General features: G+C 32.8%; 1 protein-coding gene and 1 non-coding gene across 2 annotated transcripts; one reads left to right on the top strand and one right to left on the bottom strand.

The window, feature by feature from the left end:
- Positions 1-4,088: 4,088 nt before the first annotated feature.
- On the top strand, positions 4,089-5,876 carry LOC105252220 (GS homeobox 1). Its single transcript, XM_011259520.3, is given in 3 exon segments — positions 4,089-4,478; positions 5,032-5,626; positions 5,628-5,876. Coding segments are annotated over 3 exon segments (972 nt in total). The 5' UTR covers positions 4,089-4,222; the 3' UTR covers positions 5,749-5,876.
- Positions 5,877-11,318: 5,442 nt separating this feature from the next.
- Trnap-ugg lies at positions 11,319-11,390 on the bottom strand. Its single transcript has one exon. It is a non-coding gene; the product is annotated as a tRNA-Pro (tRNA).
- Positions 11,391-25,846: the final 14,456 nt, after the last annotated feature.

The following is a 25,846-nucleotide window of genomic DNA, read 5'->3' as shown; positions in this document are numbered from 1 at the left end:
GATGAGTCTACTCCACTAAGTTAAATCGAATATATATATATATATATATATTATATATATATATATATATGACAGCGATTATTTCGATATTCCACTCTAAGAGACAGATTTGCACCATACACAAATAATGTTTCATATTGCTATGTCATTTGACAAAGATATGATCTTACCTCAATAACTATAAGCAAATGGTATTGTGACCACAGCAAACGATTATTATTATCTAGTCTCTCTAAGCCGCTTTGATTCAATTAATTTTGAGCGTCGATCGATACTAGATTTCCTCTCGCAGTCGAGAATATCTCATATCAAAATCGGATCAAAAATTATTTCTTCACTTATATATTATTTTTAATGCAAATATAAAGACGTTTCAATCACAAAAGAAGAACTTCGCGAAGGTAATTTCCTCTTTAAGATCATACACTATTCTTGACACGAGTGTGCATCTTCCATAAAGACGCACATGTCTATTCACATGATGTCCTTGTATTTTATTATACGCAAACAGGATATGAAATGTCAAAGGTAAATTCCTTATTTAAAATTAAAAATCTTGAAATGTCAATCTTTGGAAAAATATTAAAGGATATACTTTTCTATAACAAATCCAGTTTTGGATTTAAATAACGTATTTGTCACTGAAATTTCGCACAGTAGTTGTGACTCACCCTGAGAATAATAAATAAACATTTTACTTGTATGAATTATGAAATAATATAAATGTTATCTTGAATTACTGTTTTTATCACTTTGGAATGTTATGGTGTGCTGTGGTTGTTACTAAAATCGCGATGCTTCGATGCTCTCGATAGAATCGCCACATTTGAAGGCCTGTTCTCGAAACGGAAATTTTGAGTGCTTATAGCCACAAAGATTGGGTAGCTATCGGGACCATACAAAGATAGTCACGCCCCAGAATAAAGGGGAGCGACCAATAGGACGACTCCAGGTAGAGGGTCGTGCACGAAATTAAAATATCCTTCCTACGTAATGACGCGAGAGATATGCTGGTAACGACGCACGTGAATCCACAGGACGTGGAGTATATGGTCCTAGTCCGGATCCCTTCGCGATGACAAGGGTGGTCCCTACTTTCGATCCCCGGTCGAAGGGTTCTACGGGCACCCCCTTGAAATCGCGAATCCGACGGACATATGCTGAGGCAGGGGAGAGAAGCGTTATTGTATTATTCACGACTCTAAAACGCGTAAGATAACGTTACCGTGATTTTTAATACGTGAACGCGAGGATGCGGGGGATGTGACCCTTCATGTATACTTTGATAATGGGATTAGTCGTGTTGTTAGGGGTTTAAAATCGCGGCTATGTTTTCTCAACTTTGTCGACGCACGCTAAATAATATTATATATATGGTATATTATTCGCCAATATCGAGGTATGCATTTATTAAAGAGTATTACGATTCCCGCTAGAGATTTATCATTGACAATAATAAATGCGATATAAAACGATGATAACAAATTAAAGTATTTTCCAATAGTAAGAAATTAAAATTAAAATTTACATTGAAAAAAGTTTCTTTATCTGATTAAATATGTTATTAATCGATTAATAAATCAAGTTATTTGTTAATATTTTTTAAAACACAATCTATAATTCTGTAACTCGATATTCGAATATTGTAACGATTATTATTTCCTTAATATTTGTAATGTATATTATCGTTATATCGTATATCGTATATCGGTATATTATATCATCCCAATTGCGAAGCAATGATCGAATCGCATCTCCTCCGTCGTAAATAATGCATCGTCGCACGCAATTAATTTTCGGATACATCGACAGGTGCAGTCGGCGTCACCCGCACAAGAATAAGTTCGTGATGATGAGGTCGAAATTCTGATCGTGAAAATGGATATTCGAAACAACGTTTCATGTTAAACAGTAATTTTCCGCTTTGTGAGCAGATCGTGCGGTCTCATCTATTGCGCGATTCGCTCGATAAATTACGGCAACGGCTAATCAAGAAATTAGTCGCGCGTGTGCAAGTCAAATGGCATATTACTGGAACATTATTGCTCTTCTCTCTCACTCCTTCTCCCCCCTTTCTCTCTTCCTCTCTCTCTCTCTATCGAGACACTTCGTTATATCGCAAAAGCGATTTTTGCAGGAAATCTTAATATATATGTTACATAAATATAATGTGATTCTCATATATGTTACATGAATATAATATGACTCTAATACTCACATTTTAGATGAATATATTCCATGAATAATAATTAGGCTTTCATTTACATAATCAATAATTGAGATGAAAATCCTATAAATATTATAAAACCATAAAGAAATTTTTGTCTATATTGTATTTTATTTGCAATATTATAGTAGTGAAATTCATTAAATCATGCCGTTGATTTAATTTCAAGTGCACACGAAGTGCATCGACATAACATCTTCTGACAAACTCTGATATTCGCCGGTCGACCATTCCATTCCATTCCATCTCCGTATTCAGCAGTTTCTTCATTATCCTCGCATCAGTGATTTTTTTATTTCTGCTCGATGCTGTGAGGTTTCATCAGAGTGATACACTCGAGAATGCAAATTCTTGTAAATGAAGAGGAAAAGGAAAGAGACAGGCGAAAAATAAGACCGGGAAAGTGTCAGTTTCCAAGGGAGATACGGAATTTGATTTCAGCCCGAGCTGTTGAGTATCGACCCACAGCGAGAAACGAACTTACCTCTTGAAAAGATATCGGCGGAAAGCGATTTCTTTCTCTCTCTTTTTCTCGCTTTTTCTTTCTCTCTCTTATTCTTCTAAAATATTTCTTATACATTTTCATAAATAAAGAAGATCGGATCAGATATACCCAGTATATATAAGTATATGCCCAGTATAATATTACATATTTTTACGTTTGATCTTAATTTATTTCTCGAGATTTATTGTAATATCATTTGCCTAATTATACCCGTTTAAAGATTAATAACGCTTTCCACAAACCGCGATAGGTACTAATCTTTAGATAGCTCCTCCTATCAGCTTATCTTGATTGCCCTCATAGATTCTTCAGCACGTGCCAAGAAAGCCCAGTTGATAAATGTTAACGAGAAGAAAAGGTGGAACGAACTCGAAATTGTTCCACTTGTCCGTAAAGAAAAAAAATCGCAGGAATAGATGAAAAGATCTTTCATCCTCCTCTATTCTCATACTAAATGTATGAATCTAGGTCACTGTTTGAATGACATAGATTGTATCAACATTGCGACGCATGCTTTTATGAGAGAGCCATTAAGGATAATTATAATGTCTTTGAGTAATAATCTATTTAATATACATGTAACAGCAATTTTTTTTATAAAATATAATTTTTACAAATCATGAAAAAAATTATCTCGCTGCAATTTTACTCTATTAAAATTTTTAAAACTGATCTCAGAATTAAGAATTAATAAGCTTGTTATTACTTGGTTTAGAAAACAAAAGTTTAATTTTCAGAATTGCCAATATATGTTTATTTCAATCATCGATTCGATTTAAATCGTACTTTGAGCTCATATCAATTGTGCTCCGAAATAACGGCGAGTAGCGCGTCGGGACGTCGATAATAATAGAAGATAGCTAAAGAGGCCGTATAAAATTTCCGGCAATATTAGCCACCCGTCGAATTAGCGCTGCGAGAAAATGCCCTACTCATTGTCGTTCCCCGGGGAGGGCAGTTGGGGTGAACCCCAAAAGGGGCACCCTCGCGGAGAAGAAGGGCGGGGCCCCGCATAAAAGGGCCCCAGATCAAAAACCAACCCCTGGGTGGAGTTTGCACCCTATATATAACGAACTTGGGGTCTTCGGGATGCAGACTACGATGCACCGTCGTGTAGTCAGAACTGCGAGTTCATATTTAATTTTGTCTTATTGTCTAATTGAAACCATTGAAAAGCAGTGTAAATTAATATCGTGTATTCTGGAAAAATCAGAGAGAAAATAAAAAGATAATTCGAAGGAAAAGCATCGCGAAAATATTTAGGAACGCTGTGATTTTAATAAAACTAATTAAAAATACGTTCTTGGGAAGAAAGAAAATTCATCGTATTAAATTGAAAATAAAAATTAAAAATTAAGTAGTTAAGTGCAACGAGGAAATCTCAATGATCGTTGGATTATTTTGTGTCGCGTGTGATTTCTGCGATTTAAGTTGGACACAAACTCGAGAAATTGCATTGACCGTCCGAAAAGTATTTCATCGAGGAGAGAATGTCTCGAAGCTTCTTAGTGGACTCTTTAATCGGCAACAATTCACCGCCTTCGTACCCGTTGCCGTATTATGGGAATCAACTTCCTAATTATATGTTCAATTTTTTCAATTTGGGCTTGGGCTATCAACCGATTAGACCGGTGCCCAGACCACCCAATATGCCTGTGTCCATCAATCCACCAACGTTGGGTGTTTTGCCAATATCTGGACAGAGTCCACCATCGCCTTTGAATACCTCAACGAGTAGACTATCAGGTAAGTGAGATCACTAATTAACTTATGGCAAATGTGCATTAACGGCTCGCAAATGTATACAAATGTATGATTGCTTTTATTGCATTAATACGCATTAGAATCCTTAATAATTGAAATAAAAATAAAATAGACTTCGAAATATTCACAGAGACATTTCAAATAAATAATAAACTTTAAAAATATAAAAAGAAATAATTCTATTATTTTACATATATATTTTCAAAATTATTTTATTTTAACATTTCCACTATAAAATATAATAACAATTATAAAGCATTACTATACTTTAAAGTAAAAATTCTCAAAAAGTAAAAGCAAATTATAACTTTTTAAAATTCTAATTGTTTTAAAAATTTATCTTTTAATGTGAAAATATTTCAAAATATTTTTTTTATTCTGAGATTTTTAAAATATTATTTTGACAAAAAATATACATCTTCGTGTATTTTCAACTTTTAAATATGTTGCGTAAAAGCAAGCATGAATTTATTGAATTCTCTCTATCAGAATAACGATCTTGTAGCAACGCCATTAACCTCTGACCTTTTCTTAGATATTTCAGCGCCTAACGAATCTCCATCCCGCAACAGCACTCCGACGCCTCCGCCGAAATCTCCGAGTTCCATCAACAACAGCTCTAAACGTATTCGGACCGCGTTCACCAGCACTCAACTATTGGAGTTAGAACGCGAGTTCGCCTCAAACATGTACCTGTCGCGGTTGCGTCGCATCGAGATCGCAACCAATCTGCGACTGTCGGAAAAGCAGGTGAAAATCTGGTTTCAAAACCGCCGGGTAAAATACAAAAAGGAGGATTTACCATCTGGTCAGAATCAGAAATGTTGTTGTCTGAGGACCTGCGGTAAACGAAAGGATAGCTGCGGAGAAGAATCTCCTGGGAGGAAATGCGACCAGGAAGAGGACGAAAAGAGGTCTCCGAAGAGCGAGACCGGCGACGGCAAATCCATTGGTAGATTCGTCGAAACCGAACGTCTCGAGCGATCAATCTCGAATGAAGATGCCTGCTTCGAGGCAAAGTTCGAATTCTCGAGAATAAACTCCGTGCAAGATCAGGCAATAGGATACGAGATACGGGATCTCTCTCGAGGTTGCAAGAGGAATCTGTCAGACGCGGGTGAACGGGATGACAAGAAGGAAGATGGAAGCGGTGGCAGATTATCAGACTTCGAATCCAGAAGCAATTACAACTCCGATGTTCAGGAATATAGAATGCACGAAGCACACCGTCGAGAGAATCGTTAACTCATAGATCCCGAAGTCTGTGTATAAGTTTCGAAACTTATATTATGTAATGTATAATGCAATAAATTCAAACTCTATCGACGGTTTCGCAAGTAGATAAATCAATATTTAAAACTATAAGTAAGCGTTCCGAGAAAAGAGGCTCAAACAATAAAATCGTATCAGAATACATTTGCAACTATTGTACATATTATGTAAATAATATATATATTGTATACAATTGTGTATATTAATAAATATATCGTATTTTTGTATGATTTATAAAACCAAGATTGCATATCTTTTAATATAAAGTTAGGCGGAATAAAATTCTCACTCTTTCTAAATTGTTAATAAATTTTTATAATTTTGTAATTTCTTAATTCTTCCATCCAAAATATCATTATATTTACGCTTAATATAAATATTACTCAAACAAATATTGTTTAATACAAATAATATTCTTGAAAAAACGTAAGTTTCACGTAAAATTATTACATATAATGGAAATCTCCAAAATTTAAAGATACCAAAATTTAATTAAAATAAAAAGTACATCTTTTCACAGATTTTAATAGTATCATAAATAGTAAATATCTAAAACAATTTTTAGTAATAGAAGACTGATAATATTAGTAATACAAGATTTAGTAATACAAGTAATAGAAGGCTGATAATAAATAAATAAATTTTATATATATATATATATATATATATATATATATCTTTTTTCTTTATCGTACACACACAAAATAAATAAATTTAGATTCTGAATTGCAAAATCTTAACTTCAATATATTATTGTTTTTGTTTTTTTAGTAGGTATATTAATACATCAATTATAAGTATATTAATTATCATTATAATGGTATTATAATGAAAATGTAATAAAAATATATAATAATCACGTACTTTCTTCTTAATATATCATAATGTAAGAGTAATTTAATTAAATAAATATATAAAAACACAATTCATACGAAATAAAATTGTGTTATCTTCCTTTTTACGTATCTCTCAATTTTCTTATTCAAAATAATATATGAATAATTACACTTATTATATAATTAATGCCGCAATGCAAACTAAAAATGATTGTAGCCACTTATAAGTTACATACATATAAATGTATATACAATGTATAATTCAAAAAATATAGCTTTTTATATATGAAACGTATGAATATAATGCGCATATCAAATGTTCATCATAAAGAATCTCCAACATATAACACAAGCTTTGACGGCGTAACGCGCGCCTATATACACGATTTTCCAGTCAAACGATCGGCGAGAAAGAGTACAACTCAACAAGAGTACAACGCGGTCACTCGAATGGCTCGTTTGCTATTGTCGACGGGGAAACTGGTCGTGTTGCCCTAAATCCCGAAAATTTGTCAAGAGGGCCCCCCACTTTAGGTTAAATTTAAGGTAAAACGTAGTTAATGGTGTTAAGGAGCTGGGCGACAATGCGTCAAGATCTCGCGCTCTCGAAACCTCGAGCTCCGAACGGACAATGGGACACTTGTGTTGCCATTCGCGGGGTCCGATGAAACGTGAAAACCAGCCGGCTGCCTTTTTTCGGGCCCGAGCGCGACAACGTGTCCCATTCACGGTAGCCAAGAAGTCCCCGAGGTCGCGTAGACTCGATTCATTCATGCGTTTGGTGGATCAATGACACGGAGGAGGGAGGGAGGAAGGAGGGACCGATCGCGCAGACTGAATGACGATGAGTCCGGACGAAAAGTCGGAATCAGAAAATCGCGCTTCCATGATCCGCCTTTCTGCCTTTCGTCCTACACAACGGCAGTCGGTGCTTTTGACGATTCGGAATAAATCCAAAGGAACCTTTAAGGAATGCGGATTCGGCGACAATTTCTCGCCTCTTGAGAATGTTAGCGAGTGCATTCGATTATGGCAGTTTAAAGTCTAAAGCGTGAATGCGAGTGCAAGTGATGTATGGAGTGTCTCTTCAATTCCCGACGCGATTTTTCTAATCTTTCTTACCTGAGGTAGCAGTCACCCCTAAATTACGACGCTTTTAATCAACTATGAAAGACAGCGGGTAAAAAGGAAGATGTAACAATAATTTTTACATCGAGGCGCTTAACGAAAGCTGTAAAAAAAACCTCCGAGAGCAACGATATTCTCGTCGTGTTTCGCGTTTCAATTGAATTCAACGTTTCGTGACTCACGACGACGACGGGCTAAATGATTTTCCGGCGCGACATCCAATCGCAATTCAATTTTACGGACTCTCGCGTACTCACGTCTCGTCACACGCGGCAATTGGATCATCGGTAGTATGAATGATAGATGCCATCGTTCCTTAATACGTCCATCAATAGAGTCACGTGTTCCGGTTGATTGCATTTGCCAAATTGTGATGTTTCGCGTCATGAAATTTAACGTCGACTATTTAATAAGAAGCTACGGGAATAATTAAACATGTTCCGTTCTATATCGTCGAAAAATTTGATATTTCATAAACGACAATCGAAAAGAATTATAACGATGCAAAAATTAAATATGATTCACTTCACTAAATTCCATCAATTCAATTTTTTCAAATGTATGCATGATAATATCGTTGTGATATTAATATAACATGTAATATACATATCGCTTGATCTACATATCTCTCTGTAACAGAATTTGAAAAATTTGACGTATTTGTAATATCTGAAAATAGACTCGTTTTATTTTATATGTTGTCAATCCTCATTTTTTTTAAATTCCGTTATTTTTGATATCGAATATTTTTTTTTTGGTAAACTATATTTTTTACGATGTTTTACATTTATATATTTTTTATTTATAATCAAAATATTTTTTTTTCAATAATAAATAATAATAATTTTAGTAATAATATATTCAAAAATATTTCAGTTATAATATAATACTAATAATATTAAAGCACACAGTTATTTATATCATATTTTATACAGCATGTAGTATATTTTACAAATTTTTCCATTTCATTAATATATATTATTATGCATTCAGTTTGATAAGCTACCAATTAAGAAAACATCCAAAACAAATTCCAAATCAAAATTCAAGAACATTTTATCTCATTACAATACATTTTGTATATATATGATTAATTTTTGAATTGATTTAAATATTGATCAGATTATCAAAGCCTGATGGCTGCTCGACGAGTCATCGTAGCAGTTCTCCAGCAATTCGCGACTGTTTCTATTCAACGAACCTGACAGATCGTCGCAACTCACCAGAAAGCGTCTGTACTCGAGTGGTTCTAATGAGTTCTAACGAATTCGCGACGCACTCTTTAGAGAAACTCTCTAGAGGGTCATGACTTGCAACGGTTCGTGCGACTCAAAAATCGAGGGAAAGAGACAATGATAAAGAACGCGACGAGGAAAGGAACAAAAACGGAAAGAGAAAAGAGACGGAGAGAGGGTGACTGAGTTGTTGTCGGCGGCGGCCGATTTCTGGTTCCGGTGCGCTAATTCATTTCATCTTATGCGCATTGAAGAGGCGCTCCATCAAAGCTGGAAAGAGCCACCGCGACAGCACTTTAGCACAGAAGGGTGGAGGGCAGGGTGGTGCGGGCACTCGAAAGTTGAAACCGTTTTTGCTTCTTTACACCGAACCGGAGGACAATGGTATCGGCGACATCGACCATTGTAGATCGTTTTCGCGACATAACTCCAGGTAATTCGCGTTCGAACCGATTGATCGATACCAGATGCGATATAAGAATTTTAATAAATAACGTAATATATTTTTTGAAAAAGTACACATATTCGGAAAAAAACGACTGTTATTAAGTTTATCAAAAAAAATTCAGAGAAAATTAAATAAAATTTAAAAAATCTATTATTCCAAATTAAACGTTTTTTGAAGAAAAAAAAACACGAAGGGAATGGTTTAAAAAGTTAATAGAAAACGTTAAATTTTGTAAATTTACGAAAAGCAATTTATCATTTTCCCAAAATAGTACGAAAAATGACGATTTTATAAAAATGTCAAAGAGAGAAAATTTCAAAATATTTCTTTTTCAAACAAACAATTTCAATAATAAAATAATCAACTGCCGACATTCGATTATAGAAAGTTTAATGACACGATAAATTTATTTCATCAATGTTTTCAGGCTTTTCTGACATTATTGACAAAGCATTTAAAACTTTCAAGAAGTACAAGTCTTGCGAAACAATAAGTTGCTTGTCATTGTGACATAGATGCATTGTGTAACGTATTGCAGGAATGCATCGTGACATTATCGACCATTATGCATGCATAGCCAATGACGTGAGAATAATTTCGTAACAATACCTGTAAATGCGATGATCCATTTTCGCTCAATTTTTCATTGTCACGTTTTTCTATTCGCTGATGAACGACATATTGGCGATGAAGATTGATTCTGCTGCGACAGTCGAAAGTTGTTTAATGTTTATGATTGAGAAATTTCGGAAAGGCATCCGGGAAAATAAATTTTTTACGACTAGAAGAAAGTGTTCGAAATAAATTTCACATAAATATATAATTAGAAAAAAAAATATAACTTTAATTAGTTTTTGATTACAAAAAATATATTGATTCCTAATAATAACGTAAAAAAAAATTAACTTTCAGAAGAAAAAGTCATTATATAACCCAGTGTACCATGTGATTGCCATTATTATACTTTACTTTTCTCTATGAGGGTCTAGAAAGAAAGGAACTACTGTCTCGTTCGAAAATTGGTAACCGCTAAGGTGGAAATAATAAAGATAAAGTTTCACCGCGTCATTACATCATCATTACGCGTGGCAGGCGGCGTATCACCCATACGAATGCCATTCGTATCGTGCACCTTTTCCTGTGTAATCTTCGCATTAACCGTGAAATACATACGTTAAACGCACCTGTGTCCCAAGCATGTCCGCCTCCAATGCAAGCCGGCAACTTTCAGGAAATTGCCTTTGGGACCAGTTTAACTTAACCGAAAACCTGACCAAGCGTACCGCAATGGTCGATCGATTATTGTAAACCTGTTTCTACGCGATGAAGCGTATCGTGCCAAGTCACATTTGTCTGTGCTTATAGCAGATGTTAGTATTTTTATAGCGGATTTTGTTGTTGCCTAAAAATATTATTTCATGTGCCGTTGTCTCGGTAAATATTTGTTTAAAAAATGACAAGTATAACTCGGTAAATATTTGTTTAAAAAATGACAAGTATAACTTAAAATATAATTTATTATAAAATTATATTATGAAATATTATATAATAATTTATGTATAGGAAAAATATAAAACACTAACCAATCACAATTTTTTCCCCTTTAAATTAAATAAATAATAAATATGATTAAAAAATAAATAATAATTGTAAATTCAGTTTTCAGTATAATTTAATTTAATAAAATATCTGATTTAATAATGTAATCTAATTTCTAATTAATATTTTCATAAATTATTATATCATACTTTATAATAATTTTATAAGAAATTATATTTTAAGTTGTATTAGTTTTTAAAACAAAATTTAGGAAAATAATGGCATGTAAAATGATATTTTTAAACAACAAAAACAAGATCCGTCGCTATAAAAATATTAACATCTGCTTTAAACACAGACAATCGGGCTCAGCCGGGATTTGAACCCGGGACCTCTCGCACCCAAAGCGAGAATCATACCCCTAGACCACTGAGCCGTTCTGGCAGACACATGTTTACTTCATGACAAAAGTACATACATATATAAATAATCTGATTGTACATATACAAATGTGTACAAACATGTATTTTATTTATTTGGTCATTCTCTAATCTAAAAAAAATTAATATTTATATCTGACATTAATAATATATATTTATGAAAATACTAAAAATATATTTTATTATTACCATTATATGAAATAATATTTATATGAAAAAATATATATCGAGAGATTTTATCTTTAATATCAAAACAATTTATAATCATAATACACTTCCTATTAGTAAAAGTTTTAATACATTTGCTTATCATGTCAGAAATAAATTAATAAATTGCTATTTCAGGTAAAAAAAACCCAGTATTTTTTCAAATAACAAATTACACCACAAATGCAAACTCGACTACCATTTGGAGCATTTATCACAATTAGAACCATAAAATAGCTACTTAATTTCGGGGTATAATTCTCTCTTTCTCCCTCTTTATCTCTCTCTCTTTCTCTGTCTCTAAAAAAACAGTACCTTCATTTAATATCATGACAAAAAAGACCGTTGTATCTTTGTTTCGCGACAGTTAACTCGCTCGTAACGTGTCGTCACCCTTCAGGCAAAAACGCGATGGAAACGTGCCGCGCGGCCCTTAAACATGTCGAAGGGTCGGGGAAGATTTGTGGTCGCACTGGCTGATTGCATAGGAAGGAATCAAAGGGATGGAATCTCCCCATTGACGTGCGGTCAGACAGCCGATTTTGAATAGACTCACCAAGTGGAGATCGAGACAACGCGATTGTTTGAACGATACCGAATGATATCGAGCTACGAACAGTCTTAAAGACTGTTGACTGACAACTTTGAAAACACGTATATTAATTCGGCAAGTGCTATAGTTGTAATTCAAAATAATAATCGAGGGAAATATTTTATGAAAAATAATGTGTCTCGCTCTCTATCTTCATGCATTATATTTTATAATACACTGCAACGAAATTTTTATTTTATTAAATTTATTTTATCTTATTAATTTATTTTATTTTATTAAATTTAACAAAAATTTCTATTTAATAAAAAACGGTGCTTTAATTTATATTTAATTTTATATTTAATTTATATTTTCATAATAATATATTAATTATATGAATTACAAAAATTCACGTTTCATAATTTTACTAACATCTAATATTTTTTCAAGAATTTATAAAACATCGATTCTATTTTGATAGCGTATCTCAAATGCAACAGTGATGCAACAAATCCAATCATAATCATAATCACATTGATGATTACATAATGCAACAATATCGAGTCATCGGAAACAAGATAAATAACAGCTGATCGTGTCAATATAATAACGTATTTCATCGGCCAATGTATCGCCGATTGCACTCGATGCACTTCTCCTTCCTCTGTATCACTGGATTGTTTCATTGTCCTAGGTACTCCGTCGTGTTAATTGACGCAATACAATTTATCTTAGTCCTTCATATGACACTCTCGACATTTAGATCACTCACGTTTTTTACATGAAGAACTCGTGAAAATAACGTGAAACACAATCGCACGTCTCGTATTCCATCGGCATTTATTGATTATACTATTAATATTCGCGACACAATCGGGATGAGTAATTAGATACGAAGATCCTTCATTAGTTTATTCGATACTTTCAAACACACTTGCCGCGCTCGCGATCAATTCATGTCATTTTACACTGCATCCCGCGATTGCTTACTGTATTTGCGCTCTTGTACGCTTAATATGACATACAGACCATACTTGTCACATTGCACGACATTTTCAACGCGTAAATTGCTCGAGCGAAACGAACGGCAACATACAATGATCGAATGAAACAATGAAACAATCGAAAGGACCCTTCTAGACTTTGATAAGCTATGTTTGTAAAGCTTGAGAGAATTTATGACGTCTCATGATGTGCAGACACTTAATAATCGCGTAATCACTTTAATCGATTCGAAAATCGATCTGCTCGACACTCGCTCACTCGTACTTTCAGGATTCGTTTACAATATTCGCGAATGTAAACCCGAATAAACATGAAGGACGCACAATGTTGTCGAGACGCCACAAATCACTTCAGACGCTCGACAGACATCACGCGTACAACTGCGCGATTGAATTATACATTCATGACATATTCAAAATTAAATCAAATTACGCAAAAATATTAACAATTATTACAATGGATCGTATTAGAGTATCAAGTACCGCAGAATCGCGAATCGTATGCGTTGTTATTAATACGTCTTGTTATAATATTCGCGATGACCCTTTATTTTTACACTTTGTCTGTTATTCCTCATCGTTTATTTGAAAATCTGCAACGATCGCGTTATATTCTCTACTCGTTTTTTGCTCGTTCATACAAATATCGCGTTATAAAGAGTGCCGAGAGTGCCGAATTCAATATACGGGCGATTCGTTAATTTAGGATCGTGATCGATCGTTTTGCTTTGTGTCATTTTCTCACGTGAATTTGAGGCGGAAACTAAATAACTAAAGTGTCGAATCGAACATGGAAAGACTATTAAATATGCGTAATTGTCTATTATTCGCGTATTAATCGACTTATATTACGCGAGTGAGTAATAAAAATTTGGAGTCAGTGTCCACATTGGAGCAACGAAGGTCAGGACTTCGAAGGGATCGCTATGTGAGTAAATTTAATAATTATTCTGATCAATTTTTCATCTATTTTTGTGATAACTCAGGTACTTTTAACATTTCATTAATTCTAAAAATATATATGTATATAATTTTGTATACTTGACACGTGATAATCAGCATTTCCAAAATCAAGGATCTCGCGTTCCTGACTAATTTCCATTGAGATAATCTTTCCAGCGAGACCGATCTATCGATGATGTCGATCGCGTCCCTCGTTCCGTACCTTTTAACGTCACTTTAACGCGTCGCGATATCGATCTGCCGATCATAATACGAGACTTCTTGATGACGATGACGGCGACGGCGGCGATCGACTGCTCGCGGTTTTGTCGGAAAAGAGTTTTCGAAAAACTGACCTGCCCGTCCTCGCCGAGTCATCGCGCTAATCCTTATTTAACCCGGAATTTATCGGTCGGATCGAGAGAAGCGCGCGGGATTAACTTGAGCTCGCGCCAACACAATGGTTCGCACGAGGGGACAACCACTTAACGCCGGAACCCACCTTCGCTCCGCTGTCTTCTATTTTGATGCCGAGAACGATAGAGCCGAGATCTCGCGAATGAGAGTTGTCAGTGCTTTTGTACTTTGCTTTTGGATGCGCGCGCCGCAGAGAGAGCTTTTTGTAATGGAAATCGAGTGAGGAATTCGTAGTTGATTTACAGCATTAAGGAGGGAGGGAAAAGACATTTCTTCGATCGGTTATCGACACTCGGGACGCAATTCAATCCGCGGAAATAGCATCGGAACTGAATTAAAACGTCGGTCGCGATCGATCTGCGTCAACTTGGCACTCAATTTTTCAAAAACTAAATCTTTAATAGAGAAAATGATAGTATTTCGTTTGCAGTTATTTGTAGGAATAATAACTTCGTTTGTAGTTGAAGCTGTAAAAAAATACATTTTCAAAAAATAATTGTTATTCGACTTTGAGATAAAAAAATATCGCTGATATATGATATTAATTTAGAATCGATTGTAGTTGTTCATAGCTCTTTTTCATTCGTAATTGTACCGTTTAAAAGTTACAATATACACTCTAATAAACATGTGTAAATAGATTTAGAATATTTTTAAATTAATTAAATTGAAGTATTTTGTTAATATTGTTAATATATTATAACTTTTAAATGATGCCATAATGCCATTTAATCTCGTTTTACAAAATTTTTCTAAATATACGTTAATATATGTTCAAATCAGATTTATAAGGAATTCGATACAAAGTAGTTCTTACAAAAGAGAATACGATTATTGAATAAAGTATCTCTGTTCGATTATATTTATAATGCATTTAAACATGCTAAAAGGATCTGTCGTAGAAACTTTATAAAAGCATATTTCCAGAGATATTAAATCTTCTTTTAATTGCTGATAATTGCGGATAAAAAGATAGATATTCTATTATAGCAAAGAAATAAATCAATTATTAGAATATTCTTTTTTATACTTTTTTGAGTCTTAACAATATTTCGATGTATAGTAATAAAGTCAAGATACAGTAATAAAATTTTTTAATGATAATGATAGAACACAAACTGTTATATAATAATTAATAAGATAAATTAATAGTTTGTCACATTTCATAATAAATATGCTTTCTTTTCTTAACTCTTGTGAGTTTTTATGTTCTTCCACTCATCAATATATATAAGTTACAATATGTATAATAGAGATGTATAATGTAATAATAGACTGACAGTCTAAAAACATAATATAAAATTTTTTAATCAATATTGGATACAAATTAAAAATGCGCAATTTCTATAGTGAATTGCTGATTTCCGTTTTCTTTCTATGGACTAGAAAGTTTAGCGCAAACACGATTAATCCGTAATTAATAATCATTTCGGTTCTAATTAAACGATGTGCCTTCCGTACAAACTTCCGGGAGCAGCGAATCGATCAGCTGCAGCCGTTACAATGTGTGAGACGCGTAACTTATGGTTTCAAACGTGGGACGTTTAATGAGAAATTTGCATGACATTACGATCGAACCCCTCTACGACTTATTAATGCGCGCGACTTTCATAATAGCGCGGCAATGAGCGCCTGAAACACAATTCTCTGTAACCGGTCGTAAAAAATCGCGACCACTTATGCCTATGCTAATTTTATTTCTCAGCGAGACCAATCGCGCCACTAAATCAAAATGCAGGCGCGCAGAAGTACGAGTTGTAGAATAATTACGATGCGAAAATCGGGAAAATCGTGCCGACGTGGACAGATTTTTATTCATTATTACGTACAAGGAAAGGCTCCTATCAATTTAATAAAAAATGTAATCATGTTTCGAGAATTTAAAATATATCGAACATAAATTAAAAAAATATTTTTTTCCAATTATATTGGTTCTAAGAGAAACGTTTCGCTTCTTTCTCTCGTTTTACTACGAGTTATGGAATAATTACGACGCGAGAATTGGAAAAATCATGCCGACGTGGACAAATTTTATTCATTACGTACAAGAAAAGGTTTCTGTCAATTTGATAAAAAATATGAAGTAATCATGTTTTATCTCGAGAATTTAAAATATATTGAATATAAATAAAAAAAAATATTTTTTTCCAATTATATTAGTTCTACGAAAAACGTTCGCTTTTTTCTCTCGTTCTCAGATTAATTAGAATCGTGAGAAGCGTATTATTTTCTTATATTTAAACAAATAGTTTTAATTATTAAATAATTATTAAATAAAAAAAGTTGCGTATTTTGAGACACCTTTTTGTACTTAATGAGTACAATTATTAGTTTAAACTCTCAAAATATTGAAAAATTGAAAAATTGAATTATTAAAAAAATCAATTTAGAATTTTTAATAATTTATAAGTTTTTACGCGAAATAATACGTATACTCCACAATGCACAATATAAACTCGCTATTCACGATTTCGTCGACGAGAGAAAAATTTAATTGCAATGCATTTTTTCGCGCATGAATATGCATAGAAGGATTTTGCGTATATTTTAATGCAAGCCTTAGCCGGACGAATATGGGTTTAAATTGGAGCGAGAGGTGCGATGAAATTAATTTTACAGAGTCGCGAAATTCAAGCGGTGCGCGTATTAGTGATTAATTTCAATTACGAGTTTTATCCGCGAAATAACGCTGCCTACTGAATAATCGAATTTTTTAACATCTTTCTTATTTCAATGGATTATTGATTAATTATGTGATGCGTATTTCATTTGAGGCTGTTACGCTTCAACACGAATGCATGCATGTGTAGTTTATTAATGGAAGGCGTGTATATCGAAGTTAATCATACGTCCAGCTATCAATTACCACTTAACATTTTCATTCAAAATAATTTTTAACTCTCTTTCTTAATAATATTATATAACACTTAAAAATTCCTTTTAATATTTATAGATACATATATTTGACCACAATGATATAGATGTGCATACTTTTTGATAATTGATGCTTTGATAATTATCAAGACCATGCATTTACGACTATTGCTTTTATCAATCACAAAATCACGCTTTTAGAAAGTCTTTGCAATCTATGCAGTCACGTGTTTAGTGAGACGATATATAAATAATGTTGCAATTATTTTTACCATATATAGAACAAAGTCAAATGAAACATATACAATACAATTAAACATAATTATACTTCTTTTTTTATATTTCTCAATTTAATGACTCGAGCAAATTTTATCGCTGCATCAAAAATTAATTATACGCTCCAACAAGTCAAATGGTATAAAAACGGTATACAGCTTTACACATATTATATTAAAATATTCATACATCTGAAAGAGCTAAATAGGAGATCGATCTTTGCTTCAAAGTCACTCTGTGTGTTTTTGTACTAATGCAAACAGTTCTCTTTGAAAGAGTGCATTACTTGTTGATCACTTGAGTCGATGTCGTACTCGAGCAAAAGAGGCGTACTTAATTAATGAGTACCCTGTAGATTGCATTGTTTGTCACATTAAAGGACAACGACGATTCGGCAAGTCGCGTTGAATGCTCCTTCACTCGCCTCTACGCATTGAATAGTTCAAGTGCACTCAGTTATAGACCGATTCGACTTCCTGTAACTTTTAATAAGATCGTTAAATCTATGTGTTTAGTTAGTCAATAATTTCTGTAATAAAATATCATTAATAATTTAATACTTATATATGTTATCTGAATTTTTATGAGTAAAATATACATATAAAAGATATATAAAATTATTGAAAAAAATGTTAATATTATAAATATTAATATATTAATATATTATATAGATATAGAAGAATTATAAATATTAATATATTATAGGATATAAAAGAAATATATATTATTATTAGTAATTAAAATAATATTATATATAGAACTATTTTAATTACATAAATTTACGTTGTAGAATATCGTATAAAAATACGTTTCCACAATTTTCAATAATTATATTTGTTCAACATACATGAAAAAAATTTAATTTTAATAGATTTATTAATCTTGCTTAGTTTTGATTAAATGGAATACATACGTATTATATATTCTACCTTTAAGGGATATAAAATTTATACTAGATATTAATTTAATATTTATAATTATACTTCATATTAATTTAGTAGTAATATACCTTCTACTTATAATATTAATATTTAATATCTCTTAAATGATTTACATACATCATCTGATCTGATTTTATATATAATTGATTTCCACGAATGTAAAATTGAGATACAAAATTAGATATGAGAAATATTGCTATATGCTTTAAATAGGGAAACATATTTGACTATTTTCTTTCTTTATTTTTCATTTTCTTCAATCTAGTGAGAAACTTTAAAGGCTTATTAAAGCAGGGCAGGACGGTATTAAACTTCTTAAATTACTTTCGTATAATGTAAGCGATAAATTATGGCGTTATGAGACGTTTTAACTTTTGGCAGAATTTTACTGACAAGAAACAAAATTCCACACAAAATAATTACAAAAATCTGTTCGTATCTTTTGTTAATATTAGCTCTACAAGAAAGTTTCCCGATTTACCTCGAAGTAAATCTCTTTTCGTAAAGAATTTGAATCAATCATCTTTTATTCACATGTATAACAAAATTATATCAGGGAATTGTCTTAAATTAAATGATATTTGATTTTATAATACCAAGCATTTTAAAAATGTTTCAGCGTAAAATTATAATATTATTGCAGAGATTTTTCGCGAAAAATATTTTTTTTGCTAATTTGTAAAAAATACAGTGTGACAAATTTTAAGGATATTTACGAGATATAACTAATCTGCAAAGAAGTGAGAGAAGAAGCGTTGCTTCTTGCAACAATGCAATGCTGTTACCACACAATAACGTTTCATTGATCAAGTAAATTCCTTACGCAAAGGAGGTGTACTTCTCTGTTCGACCTTCGTTCGCATTCAGGTACACGGTCTCAGGTTCACACCCTGTGGGTATTTGATGTTGGTTTGCGGTTCTTGCAGTCGGCTATTTGCGTTGTCGAACATGCGAACTGTTCTGCCAACGGTTTGGGAGCGTTGCTAAACGGATTAACAACAGTGACATAATAACTTCCCTTCTGCATCTTGACTCCACACTCGTGATCAGTTGTCATCTTTGCTACTCGAAAGGAAAAAAATCAGCAGTTCTTTTGCTTTAATAAATAAAGACATACATTAAACAAAAAATATTCTTCTATCTGTTTAATTTTGATAATCGAATATTTTGATAAATATGTCAAAAAGTAAAATAGAATTTTTTAAATATCTTTTTACCTTTCACATTCGTTGCATTAGATTAATGTCTGTTCCAGAAGATAATAATGGAAGTGATCCTCATGATACCACACATTTTTGAATCAGTATGAAAGAAATTTTTGTTAAAAATAGATAGTTATCTTTGTTATGATATGGATAGAAGTAAATTTAAAAATTTGAATTTGAATAACTAAATGAGATTCGGTCAATGATAAAAATTAATAAAAAAAATGCAAAGTAAAGAAAAATCTACCATGGTTTTATTCTAAAATATGAACTCTGAAGAATATGTTCAATGTGCGCGTGAGTCACAAAATAAATATTGCGTTTCATGAAATATATAAAAAGGTAAAAGTGGAGCGATACGGAACGTCGTACATGTCGAGGACGTTGGAAATACTTCGCGCTGTTTCTATCTTTTATTCGACTCTTTTCGTTCCTCTCGTCGTAATGGAATCTCCAAACGTTGCGCAAAGATGCAGAAAATTTGTTCGAAAATAATACATCGTCTCTCAGAAACTATCTTTCATCATCAAAATTATAATGAAAGATTGCGCAATCGTTCGAAAGATGCAAATGTATTACGACAGCCGAAGCAAAAAGTCTTAAGAACGCATATCGTGAAGAAATTAAAAAAAAGACTTTCTTCGACTTTTCCACTTTTATATACTTTCGTATTGATAAGTCGAAACATGAAAAAGATTTTATCAAACTTTGTGCATCATTCAGTAGCAAAGTAATAAAATTATTCGATGCACAGTGTCTGTAAAAAAATAATTGCATAAATTTATAACTAACAGATATTAAATATCGCGACTAATATAAAAAAATTCTAAATACTATTACAATCTTGTTCCACATTTCATATTGATAATCCTATGACATGTATCGGATATGTTGTAGATATAAAACCAGCACATTGCATAAACATATATAAACTTAATGTATGCATTTTTTATATTGCTTCGTATATTTTACACGTTGACAATTCAAAATATTAAGTAGATAGAGAGAGAGAAAAGTCGCGACATTTATTAATTATAAACGTGACATTTTTATTTTGTAAGTATAAAATAAAAAAAATAGCGCACTGAAATGTCTCCATTTATTTTCATATTAGTAAAATGAAAAGGAAATGCACACGTACATTTTAATGTGATTAAAGCCATGCGGTCGATTTCTTTACTCAACTTTTAAATTAAACTTGTCAACTGTTTTAATTTTCGCTTTATATATACACATATATAAATTCTATTTACTTAAATAATATTTCTACGCGAGATAGAAATGGACAACATTAGTTACGAAAATTTATTTAAGCAAATTATAATTTTCAGGTTATTTTATTTTTTGGCAGAATTCTAGAAAAAAAAGAAATCCTGCGAGAAAAATTTAAACTTATTCAGATAAAAATAAAAGAAACTTGTCATTTATTTAATGGGTATTCGTGTAGATTGTAACTACAATAACGGGATATAACGATTCTCATGAAACAAGTGAACTACCGTTTAATGGCTCGTTAAAACGGCCGAGCCCGACCTGCTCAACTAGTTCTATTATAACCAGACATAAACAGTTTTGGTATTCATTGGGCCGAAGTTACACATTATAATTTTTCTCTTGTGCATATAAGAAAAAAAATGATCGCCTCAGGGGCAAACGATACGTTTCATAAAACGTCTGTTATATTTTACATATTCATTGAATGGCGTATCGAGCAAAAAAGGTATAACGTAAGGTCACAGATCTGAATTTCTCACGAGTTTAACAGATGACGAGTATCCGTCTGACATTAAACATTATACAATTTTTATAAAATCATAGATTTTTAAGAATTTTATTATAGTATATTTTAAATTAATGAAGAGAAAAGAATAAAGAAAAAGTATGCACGTTAATTATAATATTTTTTAATTAATTAGTGAACACTTAATCTTATTCAACTCAATACACGTGCACGTGTATTGTGCGCGTGTTCGATATTTCACTATAGTAATTTTTCTCTCGATAAATGACGGCTGACCCACGAGCTGAGACCCGAGAAACGATACAATCATTCTATATCCGATGCAAGAGTATCCAAAGTGTATCGTCGCGATCATAGCGTTTGTATCCGCCGACAAGGATTTTCTACATGCGTTCAGAACGAAGAGTTTTGCGTGTATTTGATCGAACCCACCTATTGTGCGCGCAGCCTATAATACGCCGCGCGTTTGTAGGATTCATGGGCCCCCGTGGGTGCCCTTATTGTTGGCCCGACGCGATGCGTACCCTTCGTTGTGTACAGAAGTGCTTAATGCAATAATGCAATATAAAGATACCATCGGGAACTCGATGGCCCGTGTTCTTTGCTTAGCACACACGACCCCGTCCTCGCCCCGTTCCCGCCAGATCTTCTTCCGGCGGGAACGTAAATTAATAAACGGACCGTACAGTCTTTCCTCAAACTAGGTTAACTCATACATTTTGTAATTCACTATCATCAATCGCTACGTGCTGGTATGCATGACGGCGTTCGTTTCTCAATTCCATTCAATAGTGAATTACGGGAGAAGAGTTGAGTCCGCGGGGATTATCTTTGCTACTGCGGGATCGAAAGAGCAAATATCCCGTGACGTTAACTTAACGAGATCTCGCCGCAATAGAACTATTTTAGTTACATTGCTGGCTAAAGACCTGTAATTTAATGTGTCACATTCATTTCTATGCTTAATTTAAGTTTTGGGATTTTTCATTAACTATTGTATTTAGTATTCCGCATAAATGTCACAACGAAGCAACGAGTAATATCTTTCACCTCTTCTTTTTGCATTTTTTTGTATAATATTTCGTTATAATATACGCTTATCCATATTTATTTTAATAATCACTGTGCGTTTTTTCTCTTTTCTATCAGATGTGTTGTCACAGATTAACTTTTTTATTTTGAATTAGATGTGACTGATGTATAATTCAAATTGTGAAATATACGTGATAATATAATATTTAACATACAGCATATTCCACATTTTATATATTTGATGTATTACAATTCAAGCAAATATCTCGTTCTATTTCTATTTTCAGTTCAAAACGAAATGACGAGCTTATCAATTTTATATCATGTCATTTCGTTCGCACGTGAATAATTAATGAGGTCAAAGCCGATATTGAATCAGCAATATGTCCGACAATAAAAGCCGACGAATCTGACCGGACATAATTCTCGGTTTATGGACTTTGCACAGGTGCAATGATGGTTAGTCGGATTAGATTCGTTCGAGCAAAGATTTATCGACTGCCGCATTGCTGACAACACCAATGACAAATTTTTATCCGAGAATCGAGGCGTGAAAGTCATCAGTACTTTTCTTCGAGAATTAAGCCAAATGGATCCTGTCTCGAGTGACAAAGTATCGTCGCTCTGTCTTCTTGCACTTTCAAACCATCGCAAAAAATGCTTCTTAAAAACCATTCTACTCAATTCAAATTTAATAGAAATCTTTTATAAAAAATTTATGAGCAGATAGATTTATAAAGAAATTTAAAATTAAAAAAAAAAACATATGTATAATATTTATGAATTATAAGAAAGAATATATCATAACTAAATTTTATAAATTATAAATCTATTTTATTTTTCATATAAATGAGCCATGCATAAATTTATAATAAAATTGCAAAAGTAATAAAAAATGTTTTAACGTAAAACTGATAAATATTAAATAATTAGTATTCATATCTTAATCATAATTAAATTTATCTTATCAAAATCTTCAAGACGCAGATCTGATCTAATATTAGTTTTTTCCTGCCATTGAATTATCTCTTTTGCTTTTATCTCTGTTGCATTAGAATTCCACAATTTGTCAGAGAGCATTCTATTGTGTTCATATTAATGAAGAGAAGGGGCGGGTCAAGAGGAATTATTGCTCGTGTCCGACTACCACTAGATAAATTACGTCACGCCTCGCGGTCTTCAGGTAGCCACCAGGTGTTGGCGTATCTACCTACCTACCTACTCTACCAGCGAGACTATCGAATTATTTAAAAATTTTCGCTGCTCCTTCAGATTTCTTTAGCTCAATACTCTCCCTCTGTCAATGTGGCTTCTCGAAATCGTATAGTATGTTTTTTTACAATATGAGACTCCTTGATACTCGGCTTTGTCGATGTTGCACTGTCTCGATTTCTCTGACAAATTGCCTGGATCAAGAATAACCACTATACCAGGATGAAAACAAGTTTGTCCCCGCAAAAATATCAATACATTCGATTTTCGAGATTCATCAGTTAGCTTTGCGTCATCGATTCAGAGAGAAAGGAGAGAAAGCAAGTAACTTTGTGATCGTTACAGAAAACTATATAATGCATACTTGCCAGTGAAGGATCAGTACTTCTTAGGAATTTTATTTTACTGACAGCAAATATATGCGCAATAAAAGTTCCGCTAGTTTCTCAAACAAGCAGAATGGATCACACAGTATACATACTATACACTTCCTCGAGTACTAACCTCGAGTTGAGTAAGAGCATTTTTCAACTAGATACCGCAGGTACTTTTATTCGAGTTAACTTTAAAGTTCTTTAAAACATTTCTCTCAATTTAAAAAAAAATCCTCTTAACGATTAGGTGGCATTTAAATATTCATTGTATTATGTATGTTCTATAATATATATTTAATTATACCACTTTGTATATATTTAATTATACTAATGTATATTTAATTTAATTTGTTTTTTCAAACAATATTCAAAAATATAATTAGAATATTTAAGAATAATTTAAATATAATGCCTATAATTTTTATATAAAAATACACTTCATATTTTTAAACATTAAAGTTTGACAAGCGTCAAACCTTTATGGGACAAACAACGATCATTCAAAAAACGACGTTCACTCCAACTCCGCGAACTTGCGAAAGTCTTCAGCAGCTGTCTCGTTCCACATCGATTTCTCGCATTAGAATCGATGTATCGGACGCGCAATCCACGGCCCTCCGTCGGGATTCGACATGGTAGATCTCTCGAGGATTTTCAAGAAGCATTTCACGAAGAATTTCACGCCTCTCCATGAGAAGTACACGCCTCGGAAACGTTTCGAATGTTTTCTCGAGTGCATCGCCATCGTCATCGATGCAATCGACCGTGTAAAAAGGAGACCGACGAAAGGCAAAAACTTATACATGCGCGTGTTACATATAGTGGTTGTGCTCCTTTATGTAATCGTTTTACAAGAACGCCGGTACAACGCCTCGAGACACGAAACCGAACCAAATTCGCAAGCAAACCGCAAATGTACTCCCTAGCGCTTTCCGCTCCTTTTGAATGCTTTTTTCTGTTTTTATCTTTTTTTCTCTTTTTTATCGTTTTACATCGAACTACAATTTTTTTTATACAGAGTTTTTTGTTATAGGAATTTAAACTACTTATAAATTTAATCTTATAGTGTCCGTTTGCCCTGTTTCAACAAAATCATAAGGTTCCCATTATTTAAACGTTCTTTAAACATCGTATTAAATTATATAAATTTTATATGCGATATTAAATAATCCTAGCATAATTTTATTTTAATCACATCTTTCAATTTATTTCGTTTCACGAGAGCGTGCATTTTAATCAATGGCTTTGTACATTGTACAATCAATAGCGGTAAATTCAATAACTTCGATGCACGGTATAATAGAAACGTGGATCGCGGATTCGTAATTAGGGCAGAATTTAAGTAATTGTAGAACGGAATTACAATTGAGCGCGGAAACACAAAAGGGTCGTTGTGTTAGTATCGATAAACTATTACTGGTCGTGAAACCAGTAATTGACATGCGTGGTGAGAAATACTTGCAATTGATTATCGTCAGTCATATGTAAACTGTGCGACATAGCAATGCACATAGATTAATGCAATTCCATTCATTTTGTTTCACTAATTTTATCCGTGTAAATATAATAATGAACTCAGTATTTATATGAAGATATTTATTTTTACGATAATATTTTACGATAATATAAATAATACAACGTATGTGTGTAAGGAATTTGCTGCTAAATATATCGAAATTATATAATAAGAGCAAA

Source organism: Camponotus floridanus, unplaced genomic scaffold, assembly GCF_003227725.1.
Source record: "Camponotus floridanus strain SB8 unplaced genomic scaffold, Cflo_v7.5 scaffold27, whole genome shotgun sequence".
Taxonomy (NCBI): Eukaryota; Metazoa; Arthropoda; class Insecta; order Hymenoptera; family Formicidae; genus Camponotus; species Camponotus floridanus.
Note: the sequence above shows the minus strand (reverse complement) of the source record. Positions and strands in the feature narration are given on the sequence as shown.